Here is a 25248-nt window from a genome sequence, read left to right on the forward strand (position 1 = left end):
TGAGTGCTGCAACTAAGACCCTGTGCAGCCAAATAGATAAAATTAAAAAATAAATATTAAAAAAAACAACACTTTTTTGTATCCTATAGTAACTTAAAGGAAAAACTTACTTTGGTTTCTACTTAGTATATATAAACAATGCATGTAAGACCATGCAGTCACCAGCCTCAGGCCTTAGTTTATGTCTCTTGGGAAAGTATAGTGAAGACATATTAAGATTAAAATGCATATTTATGTAGCATATAGCACATTTCAGGCAATAGAAAGTTATTTGGATGTAATGGCAGTTTATGAGGCAGAGTTGGAAAGGATTAGAGAATGGTGAGGTGGGGCAATATAAATGTTTTTGAAAGCCTTTCCTACCTTCTCCACTAAGGAAATACAGACTTTTAAAACCTAAATTGTAATTAAGTATATTTACTCGTTCTAGGACCTGCTCCTCCAATTTAAAGTCAGTTTGGCCAATGAACACAAGCAGATTTGCAGATCACCATGACCTCTTAACAGAAACCAAAAGGTCAATAGATACAGCCATCTCTCAGCAAGCGTTTTATACTGGTGAATCTGTGTCAGCAGTGGAAAAGCAGTACCTGCATAATAGTAATCTCATACCACAACAAAAAATAGATGAACTTTATCATGGATTTACTGGTTTAGACCTTGAAGAACAATGGATGTACCACTCACGAAGTGATCATTCTAACTGTTACAATATTCAGACAAATGATACAGCTAAGACAACATTTCAAGAATATCCATTTATCAAAAACTGTTTTACACCACAGACTGGTCTATCTGACATCATGAAAGAATCTGGAGTTGATACTTACTCTTATGGAAGAGAGAAAATATGTGCTAAAGGTCTTGAAGCACCATTACAGCAAAAGAGGGCAGAGATGTTTCTTTCCCAATTTAATAGATACAATGAAAATGCAGATTACTGTAGATACCCAGAATATGCTCATCCTAATAAGGCTAAGCTGAATAAGTGTTCGAATTCTAGTGTCCAGGATAGTAAAAAATTAGCCAGTGGCACACCTGAAACACCAACTGTAGAAGCAGACACCTACACAAAATTATTTCAGGTTAAACCAGCAAATCAGAAAAAAATGGAGGAGGCAATACCTGACCAGAATTTCACATTTCCAAAAACTACACCACATCTGACAGAAAAACAGTTTGCAAAGGAAGCAGCATTTACTGCTGATTTTGGCTTAAAATCAGAATATGGACTAAAACCTCACACAGCTTATCCAGCTAATAATGATTTTGCTAATGTCACAGAAAAGCAACAGTTTACTAAACCTGACCCCCCAAATTCTGAGTATTTTAAATCAGTGAATTTACTAGCAAACTCAGCAACATCTTCAGGAGGTATCTACTTAAACAGACCAACTTGGATGAATGTCCAAACAAAAAATAACACTCCTGTTCCTTATCGAAATCAAGGTAACTTGATGAAATTAAATACTCATTTAAGTGCAGCTTCAAAAGGTCCTAACCATTCTTCAGATTTCCCCCAACTATCATCTACAAATTTAACTCCAAATAGCAGTTTATTTCAGAAGTATTGCCAAGAAAACCCTTCAGCATTTTCTAGTTTTGATTTCGGTTACAATGGTGCAGAAAGAATTCAAACTGTCAATCACATGGAAGGACTAACAAAGACTGGAGAAGAAAATCTCTTTGACTCTGTTACCAATAAAAAAATAAAGCAGCCAAATGGATTTTGTGATAACTATTCAGCTCAGCAGTATGGGATCATTGGAAATGTAAACAAACATCATTTTCAAGCTAAGCCCCAGAGTGGACATTATGATCCTGAGGAAGGGCCAAAGCATTTAGATGGCTTATCTCAAAATACATATCAAGATCTGTTGGAGTCACAGGGTCATTTTAATAGCCACAGACAGGGAAGTGGAGACAACAATACTAATAGCCGTGTGAATCGCACACAGGCATCATGCTTTTCTAATAATTATATGATGGGAGATGTAAGGCATAATCAGAGTTTTCAACAACTTGGTTCAAATGGGTTTCCCCTAAGGTCCACCCACCCATTTGGCCATTCAGTTGTTCCACTGTTGGATTCCTATGATTTGTTTTCTTATGATGACTTAAGCCATTTATACCCGTATTTTAATGATATGATGTATGGTGATAATTCCTTTTCTGGTTTCGTGCCAACTTTTGGATTTCAAAGACCAATTAAAACCCGTAGTGGATCAGCCAGTGAGCTTCATATTCGTCTAGAAGAGTGCTATGAACAATGGAGAGCATTAGAAAAGGAAAGAAAAAAGGTAACACAAAACTATCCATTTAGGTGTAACAAACTATATCCCCTTTCCCAAAAATCTTCATTTTGTTTACCTTAGTGTAGTTTAAGAAAGAATACTTGCCTTATTTTTAAGTTTAATTTTTCTATAATGTGTAGTATTTAACTTCTTGACTATAGAGAATTAATTAGGTAACCGAGAGACTAAAAATGTTTGGGGTTTAAAAAATTTTTATTTTAAAGTTTATCTTGCCTGTTAGGTAGACTTTTTCCTTAATGGGTTAAAAGTTTATTTCTTTGAATTTTCTAAGTATTAAACTATTGGAGTATTTAGGTAATTTATGCATTAAGTGTGACAGAAAAGTACTGTGGTACTGTGGTTTGTATTTGTTGCCTTTTTTTTTTTTTTTTTTTTTTTGTTTCCTTTTGATACCAAAACAGAATTTTTATCTAAAGGAGTAATTTTCTTTTTTTTTTCTTTTTATAAATTTATTTTATTGGCTTTGTTGGGTCTTCGTTGCTGCACACAGGCTTTCTATAGTTGTGGGGAGTGGGGGCTACTCTTTGTTGCAGTGCACAGGCTTCTCATTTCAGTGGCTTCTCTTGTTGCAGAGCACAGCCTGTAGGCATGTGGGCTTCAGTAATTGTGGCACATGGGCTCCGTAGTTGTGGCGCAGGGGCTTAGTTGCTCCACAGCATGTGGGATCTTCTCGGACCAGGGCTCGAACCCGTGTCCCCTGCATTACCAGGCGGATTCCTAACCACTGCACCACTAGGGAAGCCCTAAAGGAGTAATTTTCAATTTAGTTCTCAGGCCTATGACAAATATTATTCATGATTGAATCATATTTAGAAAATTTAGCATCTAAACGTTATATAATTTTTTTACAGACTGAATTGGCCCTTGCCAAGATTTATCCAGGGAAAAAAGTATCCAGTACTAATAATACTCCGATTCCAAGGCTGACCTCCAACCCATCTAGAGTTGATCGCTTAATTGTGGACGAACTTCGAGAACAAGCCAGAGTAAGCTGTGAAAATATCCAATAGCAGATTTTTTAAATTGCTTAATAAAATGTTAAAATGCATCAGCAAGTTAGAGTTCTGAAAGATTTTTAAATCACATTTATGTGTAACTCTCTGAAATGAATTCTTTTCCACGTTTGGACCTAGAACTATTAGTTATTTAGGAAAGGGAAACTAGCCCCACTCGCTCATTGAAATAGTAGGTTTAGTAATCTAAGTGGTTCTTCTTCAAGAAACCCAAATTAGCAATGGAACTAATTCTCAACAGAAAGAAATTTTTTAAAGCAAAAACCATTTTGAATATTACTTATAGGGAAAGTCCCATTTCTTAGTCACAAATATTTGTTTTTCTGGCTTCATGAGCAAGCTATACTCACATTATATAAGATAGTCAATTAATAGGAAATTACCATATTTCATTTTCTTAACCCTGTGCTCTTGAGTTATTTAACAAACATTAAGTATATCCAGCAATGTATTAATTATTAATAAACTGAAGTATGTAGGTATGCATAATTTTATAAAATAGCCTTGTTTTGGAAAAGTAATATATCACTTCAAATCAAATATTGTAAAAAATCTGGATGTTAAGAATGATTATTCCTGTTATCTCCTTTGTAGTTTTCTAAGCAACTTTAATAGAGTAGGGTTTAAAGTTTTTTTCTTTTTGATCTTCCTCTCTTAAAAACTGTTTTCCAAATAAAATTTGATAACAATTCTTAGGAAAAAGCATACAGTGAAACAGGTTGCTTCTGTGATTGAATAAAGCCATTTTAGGAAGTAGAAGAATCAACACAACAGAGTCTCATTTTATTGAACATTAGTTTCTTACTTATACCATGCTGTCTTTAAAATACAGATATGAACTACTTCAATGGAAAAAGATTGATTTTACCTAGCTTTCAGCCTCAGTCAGTTGTAATTTTTAATCACATTTGTAAATCTGTACACTGGAATTTATCAGTGGTATAGTCAGATACTGACATGGGTTATAGCCAAATGTTACAAAAACTTAGGTCTATTTTTTTTCTTAAAATGTTATAAGTTAAAATTCCTTTTTCTCAGTAATACATTTCTAGGCAATAAATCAAAGGATTGCTAACTGTGGATATTAAGAAATACACTTTTTCCAGCCTTACCTAGGCTTCACCCTAATTTAGAAGGTTATGTTTATAGCTGTTATAATTTTATCTGTATTTAGCAACATTAGACCAGTAATACCCAAAGGGCAAAAATATTTTTACATGTACTACTTTCTAGTTTGCTGGTTTTGTAGAATTCTGAAAAAAAAAAACTTTTAAAAGTTTATTAAAAATCATTTGTGTAAATTTATTTCTTTGCACTTATTGTTTATTCAAAATGATTCTTATTTTAAAAATATTTAATTTGTAGTTCACTGGAGTTTTTTCTATGGTATTCTTTTTTGTTGTCTTATTTTCCCCTCAAGAATCTGGCTGGTTGTACAATTGGGAGGAAAATATTTAATACCTGTACACTTGTGTTTTCTCCATGGGCTTGAACTGGCAGACTTATTCCAAAGAAACTTGATAGGAGTGTGAGGTTAGAGGCATTCATTCAGGTGCTTATTAATTGAGAGGTACTTTTCTACTCTTTCCATAATCACTAAACACCAAGTTCTTATGTGAATTTTAAATCATTTAGCTCCCAAAGGCAATTATTGTATTTATTTGATGTTCAAATCCTACTTACTCAAAAAGTTCTTTCCTTATATCCTCCAAGTTTAGAATTTGAAACAAGTTAGGCATATACAGCTATGAAACATACTACCCTTATTGATACACTGTGCCCTTTTTTAAGCTTAATTAACCAGAAGATTGCAACTTCCTAATTTTCCTTAGCAGTTTTGACAATTACAGGATTTATTTTGTATTAGTTCAGCATAAATTTAAATTGGTATTTCCTGGATTATGGATTCTTTAAAACTACCACTAGCCAGTATTATTTCTGATTTCCAAAAGGAGAATTTTGGAGGCCCAGAAAGGAACTGCTGAGGTCAAGATTAATCAGTCTAGGACTTTTCCCTTTCAGCTCAATTTTTTCTTCCTTTTAATTACAGTAACTCCTAATAATGCTCTGTTTGCAGGCTGTTTTCTTATTTGCCAAAAAGAATGTCCAACCTTATATTTGCACTTACTGTTAATAACATGGAAATATTTGAATGTTTGACTTTTTCATTGTTGCTTATTCCCAGTAACTGACTACCCTTAAACCTTTCAGAATTAACATATACAAGTAGGTACAAAAAACTGACTTTCCATCTTTGTTTTCCCCAGCATGGTGTCAGGACATAGGAAGCATTCACTTATTTATTGAATGAATATTATTGCTCTCATCTCTATTCAGCTTCACTGAAGATTTATTTTAAGTTAATGACAGGGCAGTGTGGTTACATGCCCCATCAAAATTTAAAATGTTTCCCTCAGGTTGTGACTTTACTGGGCAAAATGGAACGGCTTCGAAGCTCTCCCCTTCATGCCAATATCTCTACAGCTCTTGATAGACACCTGGAGTCCATTCACATTGTACAGTCACGTAGAAAGGACGAAATTGTTAATGCTTCAAATCGGCAAAGGCAAGGGGTTCCTAGATGCCAAGATGACAGAGGTACAAACATTAATGCATATTCTGTTGATAAGGCACTGAGATGATTTGAATATTAATAAAATCAGATTCTGAAGTTAAAAGGTTGAATTTCTAACATTTACACTTATCTAAAGAATAAACTGTTAAATGGTGCCCAAATAATTTACTCCAAAAGTACTTAGATCTATTTTGCTAATATTACCCATTTAATTATAATAACCCTGTTAAAATCTGTGTTCTACTCAAAGCACCATTATGGTCATACAAGTCAGAAATAAGCATCAACACTTTTAAATATTAAGTCAGATTCTTTGGTTAGCTCAGTGACTAGCCATCCTTTTATAACAAGTAATGTTTGATCATTTAATAGGACAACACTGGGTTTTATACGAGTTAAGGGGTACTTAAATGGCATCTAATATGAACTGACCCCAGATATTTCCTTTACAGATGTTTTTGCCCTTGCTTCAGCAATTAAAGAGATGTGTGTGGCTACTCGGAAAGCACGCACTACCCTGTGGTGTGCACTGCAGATGACCTTACCAAAAACAGCCTGTACAGCTGGCCAAGCACATGTGGAAAAGGCTTTACAAGATATAGTAAACTGTGAAGATAAAGTCCATGAGAGCCTAAATAGTAGCAATCCAATGAACCAGAGAGGTGAAGCAAACAAACATTAAGGAAATGCCAGCAGAAAGAATAAAAAGCTGATAAGTAGATGTATCAAGACATGCTAAAAAATATTAATGAACTTGTCAAACTTGAAAATTTCATTACATTAATTTTCTTTCAGATTTAAAGTTAATACCTTAATGAAGTCTAACTTCTATTTAAAAATCTTCTATTTGGAATGAATCAGATGTAGTTTAAAGTGAACTCAAAGGTAAAATTGTCTACTCTGGGGGTGCCTGGGTAGTCAAAGATAACAAGTTTAAGTAGATTAAATATTTCCTAACAGCTAAAATATTGCTGAAACTCATTCTGCAGTGCAGGTAAATGCAAATGTGAAATTCTTCTAGAAAAGTTTCATTTAGGTCTGCCTTAGTAAGTATAATTCCAAATAATGAATCTAAGTGACTGTAACCAGATTATGGCTACAGTCTAGTAACCAAGACAAGTTTTGATTGTGATATAAAAGTGTTTTCCTTACAAAACTGGATAATACCTAGGGAACAAAGGAAAACAAGGATGAACCCAATATTCATGTAAAAATTTAATATTTAAAATACTACCATATTTATAAATTTGAAATCTTAGTGCCTAAGTATATGGAGGGAAGTGCATCTGATTCTCCTAAATTAGGGATAAAAGTGCCAGTGCAAGTTACTGAATATAAAACCTGTTCAAATCATTTGTGTATATTCTTTAAAATTTAATTATACTATCAATTATTAAATATTTCTAGTTTTAAAGTATTTTAATTGAATCAAAAACAAAACATTTCCTTTATCTGAATCTTTTAGACTTGATGCACAGTAACTAAAATAATGACTATTGTTTTAATACCCTTAGTTTTGCTGTCTTTTATGAGGGTATCAGGAAGTTCTAAAATGTATTTTTTTAAGGTTAATCTTTAACTAGTTTAGTTTGCATTTGGTTAGTATATATTTTGTGTAGTTGTGTTCATTAGTTTGCTTCTGTGTTTTTTTAAAAGAGCTCTTTAAAGCTTGGCTTTTTCTGTTTCTCATCACTTAATATCTTTGTATGGAACCCAAGTAATTTATTCATTAATATGAAATGTTGGTATTATGTGACTCAGAAGATCTTGGGTTTTAACATTTCTAGCATGAGTTAAACTATAATATAATGTACTGATGAAATTTAATTGAACTATCCTTGACTAGAAACACTAATGTTTTAAATGTTGGTGTTTTTCCTAGTTTTAGAAATCCTGGTATTAAAAAAAAAACAAAACAAAAAGAGTGTAATCACACCACATAGATTTTCTTTAGATGATGTGCAGAAGAAACTGATTGAGAATGCAGGAGTAACTGTAGGGAGAAACATTTTGATCACTGAAGTGCCTTAGAACTACCCAAATGAATTACATTGAGGGTAGTCAAATAAAATAGATCATCCCACCACAGTCACTGCATAGAAAATGGTTAAGTTTGATATATGTTGGATGTTATGAAAACAAATATTGTACTGAATTTAGTCTCTCAGGAAAAATAAATAAATTACTTTGTTGAAAATAGTTTCATTTCTTTACATGTTTGTATTAGTTTCTAACATTAAGAGTCACTCGTGCCAGGAAACCAATTAAATTTCATTTAACTGATAAGAACTGATGCTAAGTTTTAAATTTCATCATTAACACAAAAATAATGTTGGTAGATAATAAACCAATGCCATTCAGATATCCTTAGACCTAACCTGACCTACTTGAAATAAGAAATTTTTGTTCTGCCTTTGTGCTAATCCAGGCAAACCAGGATAAAAATTCTGGGGAAACTTTTACATGACAGTGGTCAGAAATGAAACACTAGTCCAGTAACAAAAAACAAACACAAAAATTCTTTAAAATTCTGTTAATCAAGTCACACTTTGGGTAACTCAAATTAGTTGGTTGTCCCTTTCTAGTGTATACCCTCTAAGGGATGGTTAATATGCACTGTACTTTGAATTACAACCTGTTTTAGAGGGTGGGAATTAATGTTATGACTGAAATACCAAATTCGGCCTAAAATGTCAATCATACCATAGAAAACGTGGTTGTTCAAAATTTGCCATTTGCAATATTGAGTATTTTAGACATAAAGGATTTATTGGCACCTGAGTTACATGGATAGCTTTACTCAAAGCCTGATGAGCTGATCCTTTTTTTCTGTTTAAACATTAATTCAAATGTATACTTAACTATAACCTATCTAACAGAGTCCCAGAAGAAAGAATTGCCTATTGTTATAACAGATTGAAATTAGAACCCTTGAGGGGTCTATAAATATAACCTGACTCTGCTTCAGAGACCAAAATCAAGGTGAGAACAAACCAAAAATCCAAAATAAGGGTTATTAATTTAAAATAGGCTCTCTCATATGCTCTCTGTAGCCACAGCCACATGCAAAACTAAGACTCCAGCAGTACTTCAGAAACTTCAAAGCCAATCTCTGACTGTTCAAAAAAAAAGGTAATCTTTCTCATCTCCTAATATCCAACCTCATAGAAAGGAAAACTGAGGCAGAGAATTTATGGGTTCCAGGAAGAGGCTCTACTAGCAGAAGAAATTAGTGGGCTAATCAAAACATAAGTAAAATTCAAACCCATTTCTAAGTGACTATCCACACAGAATTCACTTCCAGCTGGAAGGAATCAGAATAAATCAGAAGACAGTGATTTAAATAGTTTATTTTTTAAAAAGGTGATTATCTTTCAAAAATTTTGCAATGCCACGGTTATAGGAGTTTATAGAGGTGACACATTGTTTCCTTAACCATGCTTTTTACCTTCTGCAGAAAGGTAAAAAATTTTGCTAATCTCATAGTTAATGGTATAAAACAGAGGTCAGCAAACATTTTCTCCGAAGGGCCAGGTAGTAAATAAATATTTTAGGCTTTAAAGGTCATATAAGGTCTCTGTCACATATTCTTTCTTTTACAACGCTTTAAAAATGTAAAATCCATTGTTAGCCTGCACCATACAAAAACAGACTGGGCCAAATTTGGTTGCTGGCAGTTGTTTGCCCACCCCTGGTATAAAATATCTGCTTTCTGTCTTGACAGAGAAATGGCTGTCTTCAGGCTTCTTGACAGTCTGCTGCCTGAAGCAGAGAAAGGCCTATTTACAACCAAATGTGGCCTATGACAAAAGTAGACATGGAGGAGAGTTCCTGCTCAATTTTGACTCTCCCAAGCAGTTTTTCCGTTTCACTCACTCATTCAATAAATTTGATGAGCACCTACTATGCACACTCTTAAATATCTTTGTGTTAGCAGAGATTTCCAGCATTTCTTCCTTAAAAGGGTTTCTCTAAACCTGTAATTATCAGGTCCTTATATGTTTTAGGGCAGATCAGGATTAAAATCTCTACTCAAGAGAACTCATGATTATAGAAAATGAATCTAGCTAACAGTGATACCCTTGCACTCAATACTGACTCATCCTTCTTAAAATCACAGCCTAGATGACAAAAAATATATAACCATCTCATTAAAAGACACTTTGTTTCCTACCATCATAGGCTGAAACTTTTAAAAAATCTCAAATGTATAACATCCACCAAATAACTTCTCATTTTCCTAGTTTGTTGCTATGTAACATACAGTCTGGATCCAGGTAGGGCTCTTCATTAGCTTGCTATTGGAGCCATAAAACAATACATTTAGAGGTGAATACTACTTCTGAAGCAACTGACACTCATTTCATCTCAGGAAAGGAGTTGTCACGATTCTGCTCCTTCAGGACAAAAACTGTCAGCTTTCGTACTATTCCTGCTGTTTATCCAAAGTGAGGGAAGACTTTTTAAAGTGGCCAAAAGGAATACAGGACTTAAGTGTTAAAATACAAAGGTTGCCCCCATTCCAGGTCTTTGGTACAGACATTAACTACAATAATCTGATTACCCAACACCGCAGAGACATGGCACATTTTGTAATTAGAAGTGTTTGTGATTTTCCTTTTGACCATGTAAACAAAAGGGGAAATGCCTTCGGAAACCACTGCAATGTTTTCTCATTTCTCTTAAATACACAAGTACACAACCAGTTCTCCCTTTGACCAAGTTCATGAGGAGAAAGGATAGAGGGAACCAAGGTTATCGCTTTCGCTCTCCTCTTTGTGTCCTTTTCTTTTCCTTTTCCTTGCGCTCCTGCTTGGCTAGTTTGTCCCTCTCCCTCTGCAGCTTGTCCTGTTCCTTCTTCCTTTGGGACTCATCCCGAAGCGAGTCTCGCTCCAGTTTTCGGGCATTGAGGACATCTTCCACATTGGTATTTCGAAACAGAGCTACAGGTGAGTTAAGGGATGAGGGTCCAGGTCACACAGGTCCCAACTACCACTCTCTCCTTATTCTTGCTGTCGTCTCTCAACATGCTGAGTCTGGAATACTCTACCTATCCCTAGTCTTAAAAAAAAAAACCCTTATGTTTATCTTTGATCTAATGGGAAATCCTAAAACTACCATTAGTAAAAAATCAGAATAAAAATCTCATTCAGACTTATCTAAATCTGAATGTCAAGTATTTTATGAAAACGAAATTTCATTCTAGAATAAGTACTCATATCATTCACTGGCAGAATATTGTATAGTATCCATGTGTTCTTGGAGGTAAATGGAGCCCCCAGCAATGACAGTAAAATAAAAATACAAGTAGGTTCTATGGAGAAACACATGGGGATGGACACAGAGAAGGATACATTTGTCAGAACCAAGGCTCATTGTGGTGGCACCTGAATCATCCTTCTCATCTGCTTCGGTGAGTGATGTTAAGGAAAGTCAGATGGAAAACAAAGTTTAGCACATCCCAACCCAACATCAGAAAATAGTGACTAAGCTGATGGGTAGGAAAAGCACGCTGAATGGGAGGACTCTCTCAGGGGTATGACGGACCCAGGAGCATCATCTTTGGAAGTCTCAACTTGGGGAAAACTGCTCAGAGCTTCTGTAAGATCCTTATCTGTTAGAGGCTGAAAAGAAACTGAAGCTGGTCTGGGTGGACTGCCACATGACCTGGGATCCAGGGGATGGCGAGATGAGCTCAAAAACCGTGGTTCTCAAAGTGTGGTTCCCAGAACTCCCCGAGAACTTGTGAGAAATGCACATTCTTGGGCCCCACTCTGGATATACTAAATCCAAAACTCTGGGGCATAAGGCCCAGTAATCTATTTTAACAAGTCCTCCAGGAGAACCACTGCTTAAAACCTTCTTTTCTAGCCCAAGAAATGAGATTTTGTAGTTGAACTCCAGCTCTGCGAATCTGGCAAGAAAAGTCATGAGGGAAAACTAGAAGAGAAGTTTGCCCCAAAGAACCTAAGAATTCTTTCCTAAACTAGTGATTAGACAGCTGATGTTTCTGGTACGATATCCACTCCATTCAAGCAGGCTCAGTAAGCTAAGCATTCCCTAAACAAATTTCAGATTCAGAACCAAATCTGCTCCTACCAGCAATGCTTTCTTTTTACACAGTCCCCATTTGAATTCCAGGTTTATTCTGGTGTTCCTTTGAGGGGTTCAGTCTCACTTCGGGGGTTCAGTCTCACTTCGGGGGTTCAGTCTCACTTTTTATTAATTATGTGATCACTGGAATATTAAAAATATATATATATTCAAATGCAACTGCTTCAAATTTGGGAATCCAAATTCAAATCCAGGTTCTAGTCCTGGTTTTGCTATTAGTTCTATAATTGTCTCTGATCACCCATTCATCTCTTAGTGCCTCAGTTTCCTTATCAACCGTGAAAAAATATAAAGATGGATTATACATGTAACACTGTACTTCATAGAAAGGTATTATACAAATATAAAGAAACATAGCTAGAGCTTATTTTCTGGAAACACAATAACAATGGTCCATCCAGGCATTATTTGTTTCACACTGACATTTTCAGGAACATATGTATTGTGTCTTAAAAATGTAAGTCCACCATCAACCATTCCAACATCATTCCTCATGCCCACAAAGGGCTATAGATCACTGCCACTTTAGAGGAGAAAATTAAGCCATACAGGGGGGACTGGCAACATCCCAGAGCTCACTGTAAACCAGCAAAGGCTTTTGGCTCAAGCCTCAGGGAATGGCGCTGAGACTCCAGAAAGGATATTCCTCTTCGTCTGTCACATCAGCATACTGGGCCAGGAGCGCAGCTTTCCTCTGCTTCTCCTCTTCTGACACCATCCTGGGCTTCACCACAATCTGTGCCTGCTTCTCAATGAGGGTGGCAATGGCCTGGACCTCATCTGGGAGGTGGTGGGAGGGAAGGGAGGGACAACACGGTTGTATGTGAGAGGAAACACGCTCACCGAACCACTAGTCCACCCGGGCACTGCTTGGAGTAGAGGCATTGGCATCTGCTGACTCCTTAGAGCCCTGGGGTACAAAGGAGGTGCCCTGGGGGCCAATGAGAAAGGCAAGGAAAGGCCATGCAGGCCAGGCTTTAGGTCTCGTATCCATCTTCAATCAGAGCAGCCCTGCTTTTACTTGTTTTATATATTGAAGTTCTGCTGCTTTAAAAAAAAAAAAAGTTGAAAAGCACTGCATTAGAACCCTAGAAAATCAAGCCTCCAACATGCAACTTTCTCTCCTCTGAACCCAGAAACCAAAGAAGGAATCTAGCATCAACTTAAGCTGGTCTACTGTATGTTGATAATTATGCCAGGTGAAATTCTTAGATTATTTTAAAATAGAAGCATCTATTAACTTCTCCATTCTCAAAGAAAGGAGGCAAGGGTGTCAAGCAGTGATTCTCATGCCTGGCTGCATATTTGAATCATCTGCAGGAGCTTTCAAAACAATAGCAATGCCTGGGTCCCTACGCCAAAGAGGTTTAAATAATCGGTCCATGGTGCTGCCCAGGCACTCACTCATTCACTCATTCATTTATTTATTCTTTTTTTTCTCCCCCTCCCACAAGCCAGTTATCCCTGTGGTAACTTTTCTGATACCTGCTTAAAACCCTAAAGGTCAGAAGGATCGTAAGGCCCCGCTTTCACAGTCTGTATTTATACTGAATATCAAGATCAAGCGAGCTTTTGCCCTTCTGCTGCATGGAGGTTTCTGTCCTCCCTGAGCTCGCCTTAGGACACCTGATGGCACTTTTAAACACAGAGCAAGCGATTCTAGTGTACAGCCATGACTGAGAAGCAACATGTAGATAGCTTAGAATACATTCTATTCAAGTTTGGATTTATGTTTTGAGTTTTCTGCGGCTGATTTGTCATCCTAATGGTAACATCTCTTTCATTTTAAAGGGTGGAGGGTTTAACTGAATAAAGCAAAAGACCAGTTTGTGTTACGAAATGAGAATATGGAAAACGGTGGGAAAATATAGTTGACCTTATACCTGCAGAGCAAATCTACAAGGGGGAGTGGAAAGAGGAATGAAAAAGAAAAAAGCAAAAACCACAATGAAGATAGTCATGGTCAGCTGAAGTGGGAAAATGTAAAAGAAAAGAAAATCAACGTTCAGTTAAAAAGTTAAAGTAAGCTGCTATGTGCTTGCCAGTTTAATTTATCTTAGGGCAAATGAGTATCCAGTAGAGAAAACTAAAAACTCTCTCCCTAACAGTTGTACAGTAAAGGCTGTTGGAGGTTAGACATAAAAACTCCAACTCTACCTTCTTTTTTCACTTTGGTGACAACATTCTGAGTTTCCGACCATCGTTCCACAATCTCCTTGCAGATGTTAAGGAGGGAATCTTCTTCCTGGTTGAAAAAGTAGACCAATTAATTTCCTGAGAGCCCTCAAGGAAACAAAGTCTACGCAGATGGCAGAGCTCCCCCTGCTGGTGATAAGAAGAAATCACAGGGAGGGTTTGGGAGCCACAGAATAGAGTTTCCCTTCTGAGGCTTGGAACACAGCCTGTGACCATGTGTGTGAGTCCCAGAAGCCACATCTGCTAGGTCAAGAGCACCCACTCCATTCTGCCAAGCTCGGAAGGAAAGGATTCTCACCAACTCAAGGCAGCCCTTCTCCTTTTGGAGCAAAAACCTGTTGCTTGAGTCAAAACTCCCCTCTATGAAATCTTCCTATGAAATCTGCTACTCAACCCAGTACATTCTCCAAGGTTTATCAACTTTCTTGCTGGTACATATCCACAAGCTTGCCAATCCACAGTAAAGAGAAGTTAAGTGATTAGATGGTCTCCTGTCCAACCATCCCTCTGTTCATTTTACACAAGCAGACATATTCGCATGCCAACCAATCTTCCTCCTTTAGCATGGTATGAACAAAAAGGACGTTGGCTTTGATGTCAGACTTCAATTCAAATCCCAGATCTACAAGCCAGTTTGTTAACTTTTCCGAGCTTCACATCTTCCCATGATTTTAGCGAGGATGAATGTGTATAAAGGGCCTACACCCTTGGGCAAAGAACAGGCATTTCAACAAATATTGGTATTTCCCTCCATCTTCATTATAGCCACCTTCACCATCTTCACGTTCTACCCCTCAGGATGAGCTGTCAGTGTTCACATTTCCTAATGTGCCAGGTGCTGTTCTAGATACATAAGAACTCTCAGTTCTTAAAACAATCCCAAGAAGCACTCTCAATTTAGAGATGAGGAAACCGAGGCACAAAGGTTAAGTAATTTGCCCAAAACAACTAATGAGCAGATTAAACAGGATTTGAATCCAAGTAGTCTGGCTTCTAGCCAGTGGTCTCAACCATTATATTACACCATCCCTCAGAGAAAAGTGAGGAGAGGCAGAACACAGACTTACTGTGGATATCCTTATTTGTAGCCAATTAAGGATTCCAACCTCTACCCTGCATCCTTTTAGCACACATGCTAGACATACTGAACTTCTCTGGTCCAGAGTTCCTGTCTTGCACAGATCCCCAGCAGGAAAAGCGAAGGGAGAGGAAAAGAAAAAAGGGTAGGGAAAGGAACGGAGAGGCAAAAGAGAAAGGCCACTCTTGGAGGATGAGGTGGTTTATTCCTCCAGTCTCCTCACCCAGACCAAAGTAGCTCGTTCCTCCATTTGTTCATTTATTCATCCAGATGGTTCCTGCCATGTTCAAGGCATTAAGGTGAGTGCTAAGAGATGAGTGAGACATGGTCCCTAGCCTCATGACACCTACAATTTAGAAGGCTGGTATATAAACGGCTGCCACAAAACGTAATATCCTGTTCATTATACTCATTTTGATAATCATTTCATGATGTATGTAAGTCAAATTATTATACTGCACATCTTAAACTTACATAGTGCTGTATGTCAATTATATCTCAATATAACTGGAAGAAAAAAAATGTAACATCCTACTTAATGTAATGACCCTACTTAAAATCGCTCACCTCTCCATTCTACTCCCAATCATCTTACAATGCTCCCTTTTTCCTAGCACTAATCATTTTCCAACATACTCTATAATTTACAGATTATGTTCTTCCTTACTGGAATATAACGCCTTGAGGGCAGGGATTTCTGTCTGTGTTGTTCCCTGAAGTACCCCAAGCACTTAGGGCAGTGCCCAGCAGAAAGTACTCCATCAATAAAAATCTGATGAATCCATCAATCAGCACAAGTGCAATTAGAAGGAATAAAGAGAAGGATGAATACATAATAAGAACCTACCGTACAGCACAGAGAACTCTACTCAATACTCTGTAATGAGCTATATGAAAACAGAATCTAAAAAAGAGTGGATATATGTATATGTATAACTGATTCACTTTGCTGTACAGCAGAAACTAACACATTGTATATCAACTACACTCCAATAAAAATTAATTTAAAAAATAAAAAGAAAGAGAAGGATGACAGAAAGCTTTTGTTTACTGTCATTTGCTCCCGACTATATATACCGTTCTTGAATCTTACCTCAAATTGTTGCTGACAAACTTCTTAATTCCTAATATTGAACCCTCACCCAATATGGTGATTGATTTAGCTATGCCTGTTGTTTTTCCCTAGAATGGGATTTGGTACAACAGTCGGGAGCTTTTATATGCAGCCCAATTGACTGACAGACAGTAAGCAGTGCTGATTGATGTGTTTGGTCTATACCACAGTATTGGCCTTGCTGCCCTATAAGGTTGCTCCTTAGCTGTTTCAAGAACAGGACCCCTGCCTCCCCATATCGTTTTCCCGGTCAATTCTTCCCCAAATTATTTTCTACATAGAAGGGGTTGGGAAAACTATGAGAAAATTAAGCATGGTGTGTGAATTGGGCAAAGGGAGGGAGGGAAGCCACCTTAAAAATGAGTTTGTCTTCTGCAGTTTATGCAAACAAGAGAGGGATACAAAGAACCAAATCTGATCTAGATAACTCTTCTACCAAGAGACTGTCAGCAGTCTAAGGCAAATTCATGCCTGCCTTTATCAGCAGACATCCAGTTCTAAGTAACAATACAGTGAAAAGAACAGGTCAAGGAGCTGGTACCAATGAGTACCCAGGTTACCTCAACTTCTTTTTCATGAAGTCTTTATTTTTATTTATGTATTTATTTGGTTGCACCGCGTCTTAGTTGCAGCTCGCGGTCTCCTTAGTTGCAGCTCGCGGTCTCCTTAGTTGCAGCATCCAAACTCTTAGTCACAACATGAATGTGGGATCTAGTTCCCTGACCAGGGATAGAACCCGGGCCCCCTGCATTGACAGCACGGAGTCTTATTCACTGCGCCACCAGGGAAGTCCCTCATGGAGTCTTTAGAAACTTCCCAGTGGGAAACTTTATTAAAAGCAACTTAAATTGCTTGCCTCCTACTCTTTCCCTCTACGATCTGCATTGTAAAGGTTCAAGAAAAGAATTTATTCCACTGTGTCGTATTTCCACTCAACTTATGAGCTGCATCACAAGCTGTGTTTTAAAGCTCTCCCATTTATAGGTCAATCTCACCAGAGCAGGTTCTGGAACTAAAAGGGGACCCTTGCCAGGAGGCCTTGGGACAGCTGCACTAGTTTTACATTTCAACCATGTGACCAATCAATGAACTGCACTTTCACCAAGTAACTGTAAGTAGAGATGAAGGCAGGAGAAATGATCAGGCTGGAAAAGTGAACGTCTTGATGACTTACTAGTTAAACACAGTTTAAAGCACACATTTCTGAGTTCTTGAATCTGCTTCTAAGAGGCTAAGTACCAAGTTTATCTCTCTTCTTTAAAACTTTGATCTCTCTTATTCCCCCACCTACTCCCCACAATGACTACTGCATTTCCAAATACAGTAAAAGATCAAGCACAAAATTTGCTTCCGTTCTGCCTAGGCGTGAAAAGACCTCTACCGCCTAAACTGACCTTTTTTGGACTCCTATCTCCAAAACAGGACACCGAGAGGGTACTTGCTGCAGGCTTTTGTCAGGGGCACTTCCTCTTAAAGGGCACAAACATCCCAAAGCACTTAATTCCCCCCGTGAACACTGTCAACGGGTGGGAATGAAATTGGTTTTTAGACATTTATGATAAAACTCATTTAGACATTTCAACGCCTTTGGAAGAATACTCGCCCAGCTCACCCACAGGCATCTGAGAGGGCCTCGTCCTCAGGAATAAGGAAAAACCTTTCCTCTCTATGCACCTGCAACCTTCCAACTCCCCAAACCTTGGCATGGGCAGCAACCCCCTACCCCCGAGGCCCAGGGCTCACCCCCGAGGCCCAGAGCTCAGAAGAGTATTCCTCTCCCAGGTGACCAAGTGGGACCACTAATCCTCTGGGACACCAGGTAGAGGAAAGGGGATACGAAGTACTAACAGGGGCCGGCAAGAGGCTAAAGGAATGTGTCTGGGCTTCTCACCAGGAAAGCAGAAAGGATACCCTGCAGAGCGTCCAGCTTCTCTTCTTCCTCCTCCTCCTGCAGGACACCCAGGATGTAGGCGCCATAAACGGCTCGGTCCACTCCCAGAGCCTCCAACCGTCCGTCCAGCCACGATTCAAAGCCGCTGCCCCCTCCATCGGTCTCGCCAGAGGCAGCAGCGGCCACTGCGCTGGGCGCCGCCATCTTGGGGCCAGGGCCCTGACAGCTCCCAGGGCGCCTACCGCAGTGCCTGACGGGCCGCGCCGTAGGCCCACTGCGCATGCTCAGAGAGGAAATCCACGCCCCAGCGCGCAGGGCGGAGAGCATCTTCGCCCTGCAGTGACCCCCTTGAACGTCTTGTACCTTCTAAATAGAGCGCATCTTGGCTTACGCACGGTCACGTGGTCTCTCAGGAATCCTGGCAGGTGAGTATTCTTAACAGACTCTTTTTTTAACAGTTGGGAAAGTTCAGTGACTTGGCCAAAGGCACGCGCCTAATAACTAAACAGGACTGGAACTCAACTTCGATACCAACGCTTTGACCGGCCTCACCAAGCCACCCTTTTGCGCGCCACTCGTGGGAGGCCAAGCCACCCACTCCCACAAAGCTTTCAGGGAGGAAACGGCTGACTCTGTCTGGAATGCCCGCTGTCGCTATCCGCTGCTACCACCTGCGCCTTTCCCAGCTCCTCCCCTATCAAAACTCAAGCTCCAGAAAACCTTCCCTGATTCCCTGCAGTGTGTGTTAAGACCACTCCAGTGTGCTGCGGTTACTTAAAGCAGACCGAACACATAGCGCTCAATAAGTGAACAGGCAACCTCGAGTCGTTTCTTTCATTCACGCACTCATCCAGCACTCACACAGAAATATCTTTGAGGAGCCTTCTTTACCCATTGTCAAGCATCATCTAAGAGTTTTTGATGCATTGTCTCTTTAATCCTCCCAACAACCGTGTGAGGAGATGCTTTTATTGTCCACATAGTAAAGATAAGGGAAATGAGACACAGAGAGACTCACACAGTTACAGAGAGCCGAACCAGAGGCAAGGGCTTCTGCACAGCAGGCAGAGCCTCAGGTGGCTCTCAAAACACCTGGCTCTGGGCTGAAATGAATTACCCAAGAACCTGGGTTGGCTTTCCCTGAACTGCAGAGGAGACTGGCAGGTCACTGGCCTGACTCTTTCATTCACTAAGTATTTTGTAGAGAACCACAGAGGACACAGAGGACAATGACTTGGAGTAACAATCCAGTGAGCGCATGACCGGCTACATGGCTGCCAGCAGTTCTGAAAGCAGAACTAGTCTCAAGGACAACTGATTGAGATAAAGCAGTCACGTAGCCCCACGGCTCCAGCTCCGAGTTGAAGATTAACTATCTCCCCCAGTAGTCATAAAAAACAAGCTGTTCTGCTTTTTTTCTTTAATTGGAGCATATGCCTTGTGATGTCCATTGTCGTAATTTATAATCCAGTCTCTGCTAGAATGCTTTTTCTCAATAAATACGCTATGGGAATCAGAGCTCGGGACTCTTGACTGGCTTGGTCTTGAGTCCCCTGACCCCATGCTTTCCTAAACTCTTGTGTGAATTTTCTTAATTCCGCCGTGCCACTCACATTCAGGTTTGTTCATGTGGATGAGATCTCCACAATTGGCACCCAAACAGGGACCTGAAGTGAAAGGAGTTGCCTGAGCGACTGGTTGGAGACAAAAGACCGGTGGAACCCAAAAAACAGAGGGACTATCCAGAAGACAGAGAGGTAAGTTCCTTTTTGGGGATTCTCATCAGCGTTATATTATGGGTCAGCAATCTTCTGCTCATATTCATGATAAATATGTAGAATTGTTACGAACTCTTTTACAAAGCTCTGGAGTAAAAGTGAAAAGGAGAAGCTCTGAAGAGCTGTTTTCTCTAGTCAGACAGCACAGCTATTGGTTTCCAGCGGATGGCACTTTACAAATGAAACAATGTAAACAAGTAGTACAAGAATTTAAGAGAGTTTATGGGAGCGGAGAGCATATTCCTCTCCCAGTTTGGTCTCTCTGTAACCTTATTTCCTTAGCTTTACAACCATTACAGTCTCCATCTGTCACAGATTCAGAGGGAGAAGAAGAAAACGGAACTGGAGAAGCTATTCTTCTCTCCCCTGGCCCTATTACAGAGAATGAAGAACGATATGTCTATGAAAATGAAAAGGAAAAAACGGAAAAGAGTCCTTTATTGGCTATGCCTGCCTTAGATTATGGAACACAAACTAGTAGGAAAGGGATCAATAGAGAGAAAAAGGATTTAGAGGGTGCTACAGCCCCCTTTTGGGACAATAGTCTATTTCCAGATTTGAATAACCCTCCTAAAAGTTCTATTGTCTCGCCAATTGAGGGTTCAGGAATACAGAAAGGAATTCGCCAAGCCCAACTAGAAAGGGATTTGGAGGCTTACTTATACCTTTGTGCTTTTCCGGTGACTGTTACTCCAGTGGCTCCTAATCAGCAATTCCCTCAAGGGGCTTATCCATATGATCACGCCCTTATCCCTTTTAAGACGTTTAAAGAATTATAACAGGCATGTATGGCTTGTGGAACCAGTTCCCGCTACACCATGGGGCTAATGCAAGGTTTATTTCAATCGGAAAGACTCACTCATACATGGGACTGGGACCAACTAGCCCGTACTTGTTTAACATCAGCAGAATTTTTACAATTTAAAACTTGGTGGCTAGATGACGCGTCTCAGCAAGGGGCTCGAAATAATGCTCAAAATCCACCAATTCCAGTTACAACCGAACAGTTGATGGGGACGGGAAACTGGCACAGTGTGCCAGTCCAATCACAATACTCTGATCAGGCTATAATACAAGTACGGGTATGCTGCATGAAAGCCTGGGAGAAGACTGCACCCCCAGGTCAGGTGGTTCCGTCAGTAGTAAATGCTAAGCAGAGCCACAACGAACCTTATGTTGAATTTATAGCCCGCTTAAAGGATGTACTCCATAAGACCGTTTCTCAGCCCAGGCTACGTGACTTATTAATGCAAAGGCTGGCTTATGACAACGCTAATTGAGAATGTCAAAAGGCTTTACGCCATGTAAAAGGACAAGCTCTTGAAGAATATTTATGAGCATGTCAACATGTGGGATCAGATAGTTATGAAATGCAAATGTGAGGCCATCCGTGGAGCTAACATACAGAAAAAACTTCCTAAAGGAACTGCCTGTTTCAATTGTGGGAAATCAGGACATATAAAAAAGGAGTGTTGTGCTAAACCTCAAAATAAAGTTTCTTTAGGTCAAAATATACCTGGAGCTCCCGGTTTATGCCCTAAATGCAATCAAGGAAAGCACTGGGCAAACCAATGTCGTTCTAAGTTTCATCTTAATGGTCAAGCCTTAGATCAGCCAGGAAACGGGAACTGGGGCCCAGGCCGGGGCCCCTATCAAAACAAAACGGGTCTTCAGTTCCCGGCCTGGGTTCCAACGTCCAACAGATCTCTGACCTCTACCCAGCCACCTCAGGTAGTGCAGCCCTAGATCTTCCTGCCGTTCAAAATCTGTTACTTATGCCAGCCAACGGTGTTATTAAAGTTCACACTGGAATATGTGGTCCTGTTCCAAAAGGATATGTGGGTTTATTAATGGGCAGAAGCAGTCCTATGATGCAAGGAGTATTGGTGCATACTGGTGTTATAGACTCTGATTTTACAGGGGAAATTTTAGTCATGATGAGTACTAGTCGGCAATAGCAAATTATAGCAGGAGACCGGATTGCACAGTTGTTGTTGCTGCCTTATCATGCTATCAACCGCTCTTCAGTCAGGAGAGATGGGGGTTTTGGTAGCACAGGAAAACAAATTTTCTGGCAAACATGCCTAAATGATCAAAGGCCTGAGATGGAACTGTCTATCAATAATAAAAAATTTAAGGGTCTTGATACAGGGGCCGATGTTACTATTATTGCCTGACGTTACTGGCCTTGTTCATGGCCTATTAAGGATATCCCTTTAGTCCTTACTGGCATCGGCACTATGGCTCATATTCATCAAAGTACGCAGATCTATACTGTTTTAGGTCCTGATAATCAAGTAGCTCCTCTACAACCTTACATAGCCGATATAGCTATTAATCTATGGGGACGGAACCTGCTGCAACGATGGAAAACATGCGTAAGCATACCTTCTGTGAGTACAGCTGTTAATGAAAGAGAAAGACAAAATTCTAGAAATCCAAATTTATTCTAGCGGCCGCTGCTGAAAGTCCAGTTGCACTTCCCTTACCATGGTTAACCAGCAAACCTGTTTGGGTGGAGCAGTGGCCACTCACTGTAGAAAAACTGGACGCGCTTAAACAGTTAGTTCAAGAACAACTTCAGGCAGGTCATGTCGAACCTTCCACTAGTGCTTGGAATTCTCCAGTCTTTGTAATAAAGAAAAAATCAGGGAAATGGAAAATGCCAATGGATTTAAGAAAAATTAATGCTGTAATTCAACCAATGGGATCATTACAACCAGGGCTTCCTTCTCCTGCTATGATTCCAAAAGACTGGTCTCTGATTATGATTGATTTGAAGGATTGCTTTTTCACTATGCCTTTACAGCCACAGGACTGTATTAAATTTGCCTTCACTATTCTTCAGTTAACAACCATAAACCGGCAGAACGATATCAATGGAAAGTATTACCCCAAGGAATGTTAAACAGTCCCACTCTTTATCAATATTTTGTTAATCAGCCGCTGTAGTTGTTAAGACAACTGTTTCCTAATGCTTATATAATTCATTATATGGACGATTTGTTATTTAAAGCTCCCCCCCCAAAAAAAAATTGGCCCTCCTCATTGCTGCAACTCAACAAGAGCTATTAAAATATAGTTTGGATTGTGGCATATATATACAATGGAATATTACTCAGCTATAAAAAGGAATGAAATGGAGCTGTAGGTAATGAGGTGGATAGACCTAGAGTCTGTCATACAGAGTGAAGTAAGCCAGAAAGAGAAAAACAAATATTGTATGCTAACTCATATATACGGAATCTAAGAAAAAAAAATGGTACTGATGAACCCAGTGACAGGACAAGAATAAGGATGCAGATGCAGAGAATGGACTAAAGGACATGGGGTTGGGGGGGGCAGGGGGCGAAGGGGAAGCTGGGACAAAGTGCGAGAGTAGTATAGACATATATATACTACCAACTGTAAAATAGATAGCTAGTGAGAAGTTGCTGTAAAACAAAGGGAGATCAATTCGATGATGGGTGATGCCTTAGAGGGCCGGGACGGGGAGGGTGAGGGGGAGTCGTGGGAGGGAGGGGATATGGGGATATGTGTATAAATACAGCTGATTCACTTTGGTGTACCTCATAAACTGGTACAAGAGTGTAAAGCAATTATATTCCAATAAAGAGCTTAAAAAAAAATATGGTTTGGAGATAGCCAAAGACAAAATTCAGACTGAATCTCCATTCCTCTGCTTGGGAGCTATTATAAATCATAACATCATAAAAGGTTCAAATTCGTGCCAACTCTCTCAATACCTTAAATGATTTTCAGAAATTATTAGGAGATATTAACTGGCTACGCCCTGTACTGGGAATACCAACCTATGCTCTTTCTAATCTTTTTGATATTCTGAGAGGTGACCCTGCGCTACGTAGTCCCAGAAAACTCACTCCCACTACACAAAGGGAATTGGAATGGATACAACAACGCATTCATCACGCTCAGCTTGAACGTGTTGATTTAAATAAACCTATTCAACTTTTGATTTTTCCTTCTTTACATTCTCCAACTGGTATATTAATTCAGGAAGAGGCCATCATTGAATGGATCTTTCTTCCTAACAAAGTTAATAAACAGCTACAGCTTTATCTAGACAAAATGGGACAATTGATTCATAAAGGAAGATTTCGCCTCCAGCTGTTAGCTGGCCAAGATCAGTACGTTATTGTAGTACCTCTAACAAATGCTCAGATTAACAAAATTTTGCAAACTAATATTGAATGGCAAATTGGGCTCTCAGATTATGTAAATATTCTTGACAGTCATTTTCCCCATAGCAAATCATTTCCATTCTTAAAAACCACTAATTGGATTTTACCTCACATTGTTGCCAAAAATCCTGTTATAGAAGCCCCTACTTTCTTTACGGATGGGAGCAGCAATGGCAAAGCAAGATATACAGGACCTCTCACTAAAGTATGGGACACTTTTCAAACATCTGCACAAAAGGCTGAATTAATGGCAGTGATATCATTATTAACAGACTTTTCTGCCTCCCTTAGTATAGTTTCTGATTCGCAATATGTCATTTATACAGTACAAACCACTGAAACCACTGAACTTAATTCCTCTTCCTCTGTTTTTCAGCTATTAACTCAATTACAGAAAACTCTTTGTCAGCGAACTTTTCGATTGTTCGTTACTCATATGCGAGCTCATTCAAAATTGGCCGGACCACTATCTCAGGGTAATCATAATATTGATCAGTTACTTATTGCTAATGTTCAACTTAAGGAAGCAACAGAATTTCATCGATTAACTCATGTTAATACCAAAGGCCTTAAAGAACGTTTTGGAATTTCCCGTCGCCAGAGTCAGATGATTATAAGACATTGTCCGTCCTGTCAGGTTGTCAATGTTCCCTCTTGGCCTAGTGGTACTAACCCCAGAGGGCAAGCTCCGAACCAATTATGGCAAATGGATGTTACTCGTATCCCTGCCTTTGGTCGTCTGGGATATGTGCATGTTACTGTTGATACCTATTCTCATTTTATTATGGCCTCTGCTTTATCTGGTGAAAAAACATCTCACGTCTGTTCTCATTTTCTAGCCTGCTTCATGGTCATGGACCCTCCACAACAAATAAAAACAGATAATGGTCCTGCTTATACCTCAATTCATTCAAAAAATTCTGTGATGAATGGCATATATCACATTTCACTGTCATTCCATATAATCCAACA

The 25248-nt window shown here is 39.1% G+C and overlaps 2 protein-coding genes and 1 long non-coding RNA gene across 3 annotated transcripts; 2 read left to right on the top strand and 1 right to left on the bottom strand.

Moving 5' to 3' along the window:
- Window positions 1-449: 449 nt before the first annotated feature.
- MEIOC (meiosis specific with coiled-coil domain) lies at window positions 450-6585 on the top strand. Its single transcript, XM_057715045.1, has 4 exons — window positions 450-2300; window positions 3167-3301; window positions 5746-5926; window positions 6356-6585. Exons 1-4 carry the CDS (start codon window positions 465-467, stop codon window positions 6583-6585), a joined length of 2382 nt encoding a protein of 793 aa, XP_057571028.1. The 5' UTR covers window positions 450-464.
- A 2653-nt stretch (window positions 6586-9238) lies between these two features.
- Window positions 9239-18554, bottom strand: CCDC43 (coiled-coil domain containing 43). Its single transcript, XM_057715044.1, has 5 exons — window positions 18297-18554; window positions 14175-14262; window positions 12662-12797; window positions 11258-11316; window positions 9239-10846 (listed from the first exon to the last, which is right to left on the bottom strand). The coding sequence occupies exons 1-5, from the start codon at window positions 18498-18500 to the stop codon at window positions 10659-10661; spliced, it is 675 nt and encodes a 224-aa protein (XP_057571027.1). The 5' UTR covers window positions 18501-18554; the 3' UTR covers window positions 9239-10658.
- A 39-nt stretch (window positions 18555-18593) lies between these two features.
- LOC130840037 (uncharacterized) lies at window positions 18594-25106 on the top strand. Its single transcript, XR_009049954.1, has 3 exons — window positions 18594-18721; window positions 19916-20053; window positions 24653-25106. It is a non-coding gene; the product is annotated as an uncharacterized LOC130840037 (long non-coding RNA).
- The last annotated feature ends 142 nt before the right edge of the window (window positions 25107-25248 follow it).

This window comes from Hippopotamus amphibius, chromosome 17, assembly GCF_030028045.1.
Source record: "Hippopotamus amphibius kiboko isolate mHipAmp2 chromosome 17, mHipAmp2.hap2, whole genome shotgun sequence".
Taxonomy (NCBI): Eukaryota; Metazoa; Chordata; class Mammalia; order Artiodactyla; family Hippopotamidae; genus Hippopotamus; species Hippopotamus amphibius.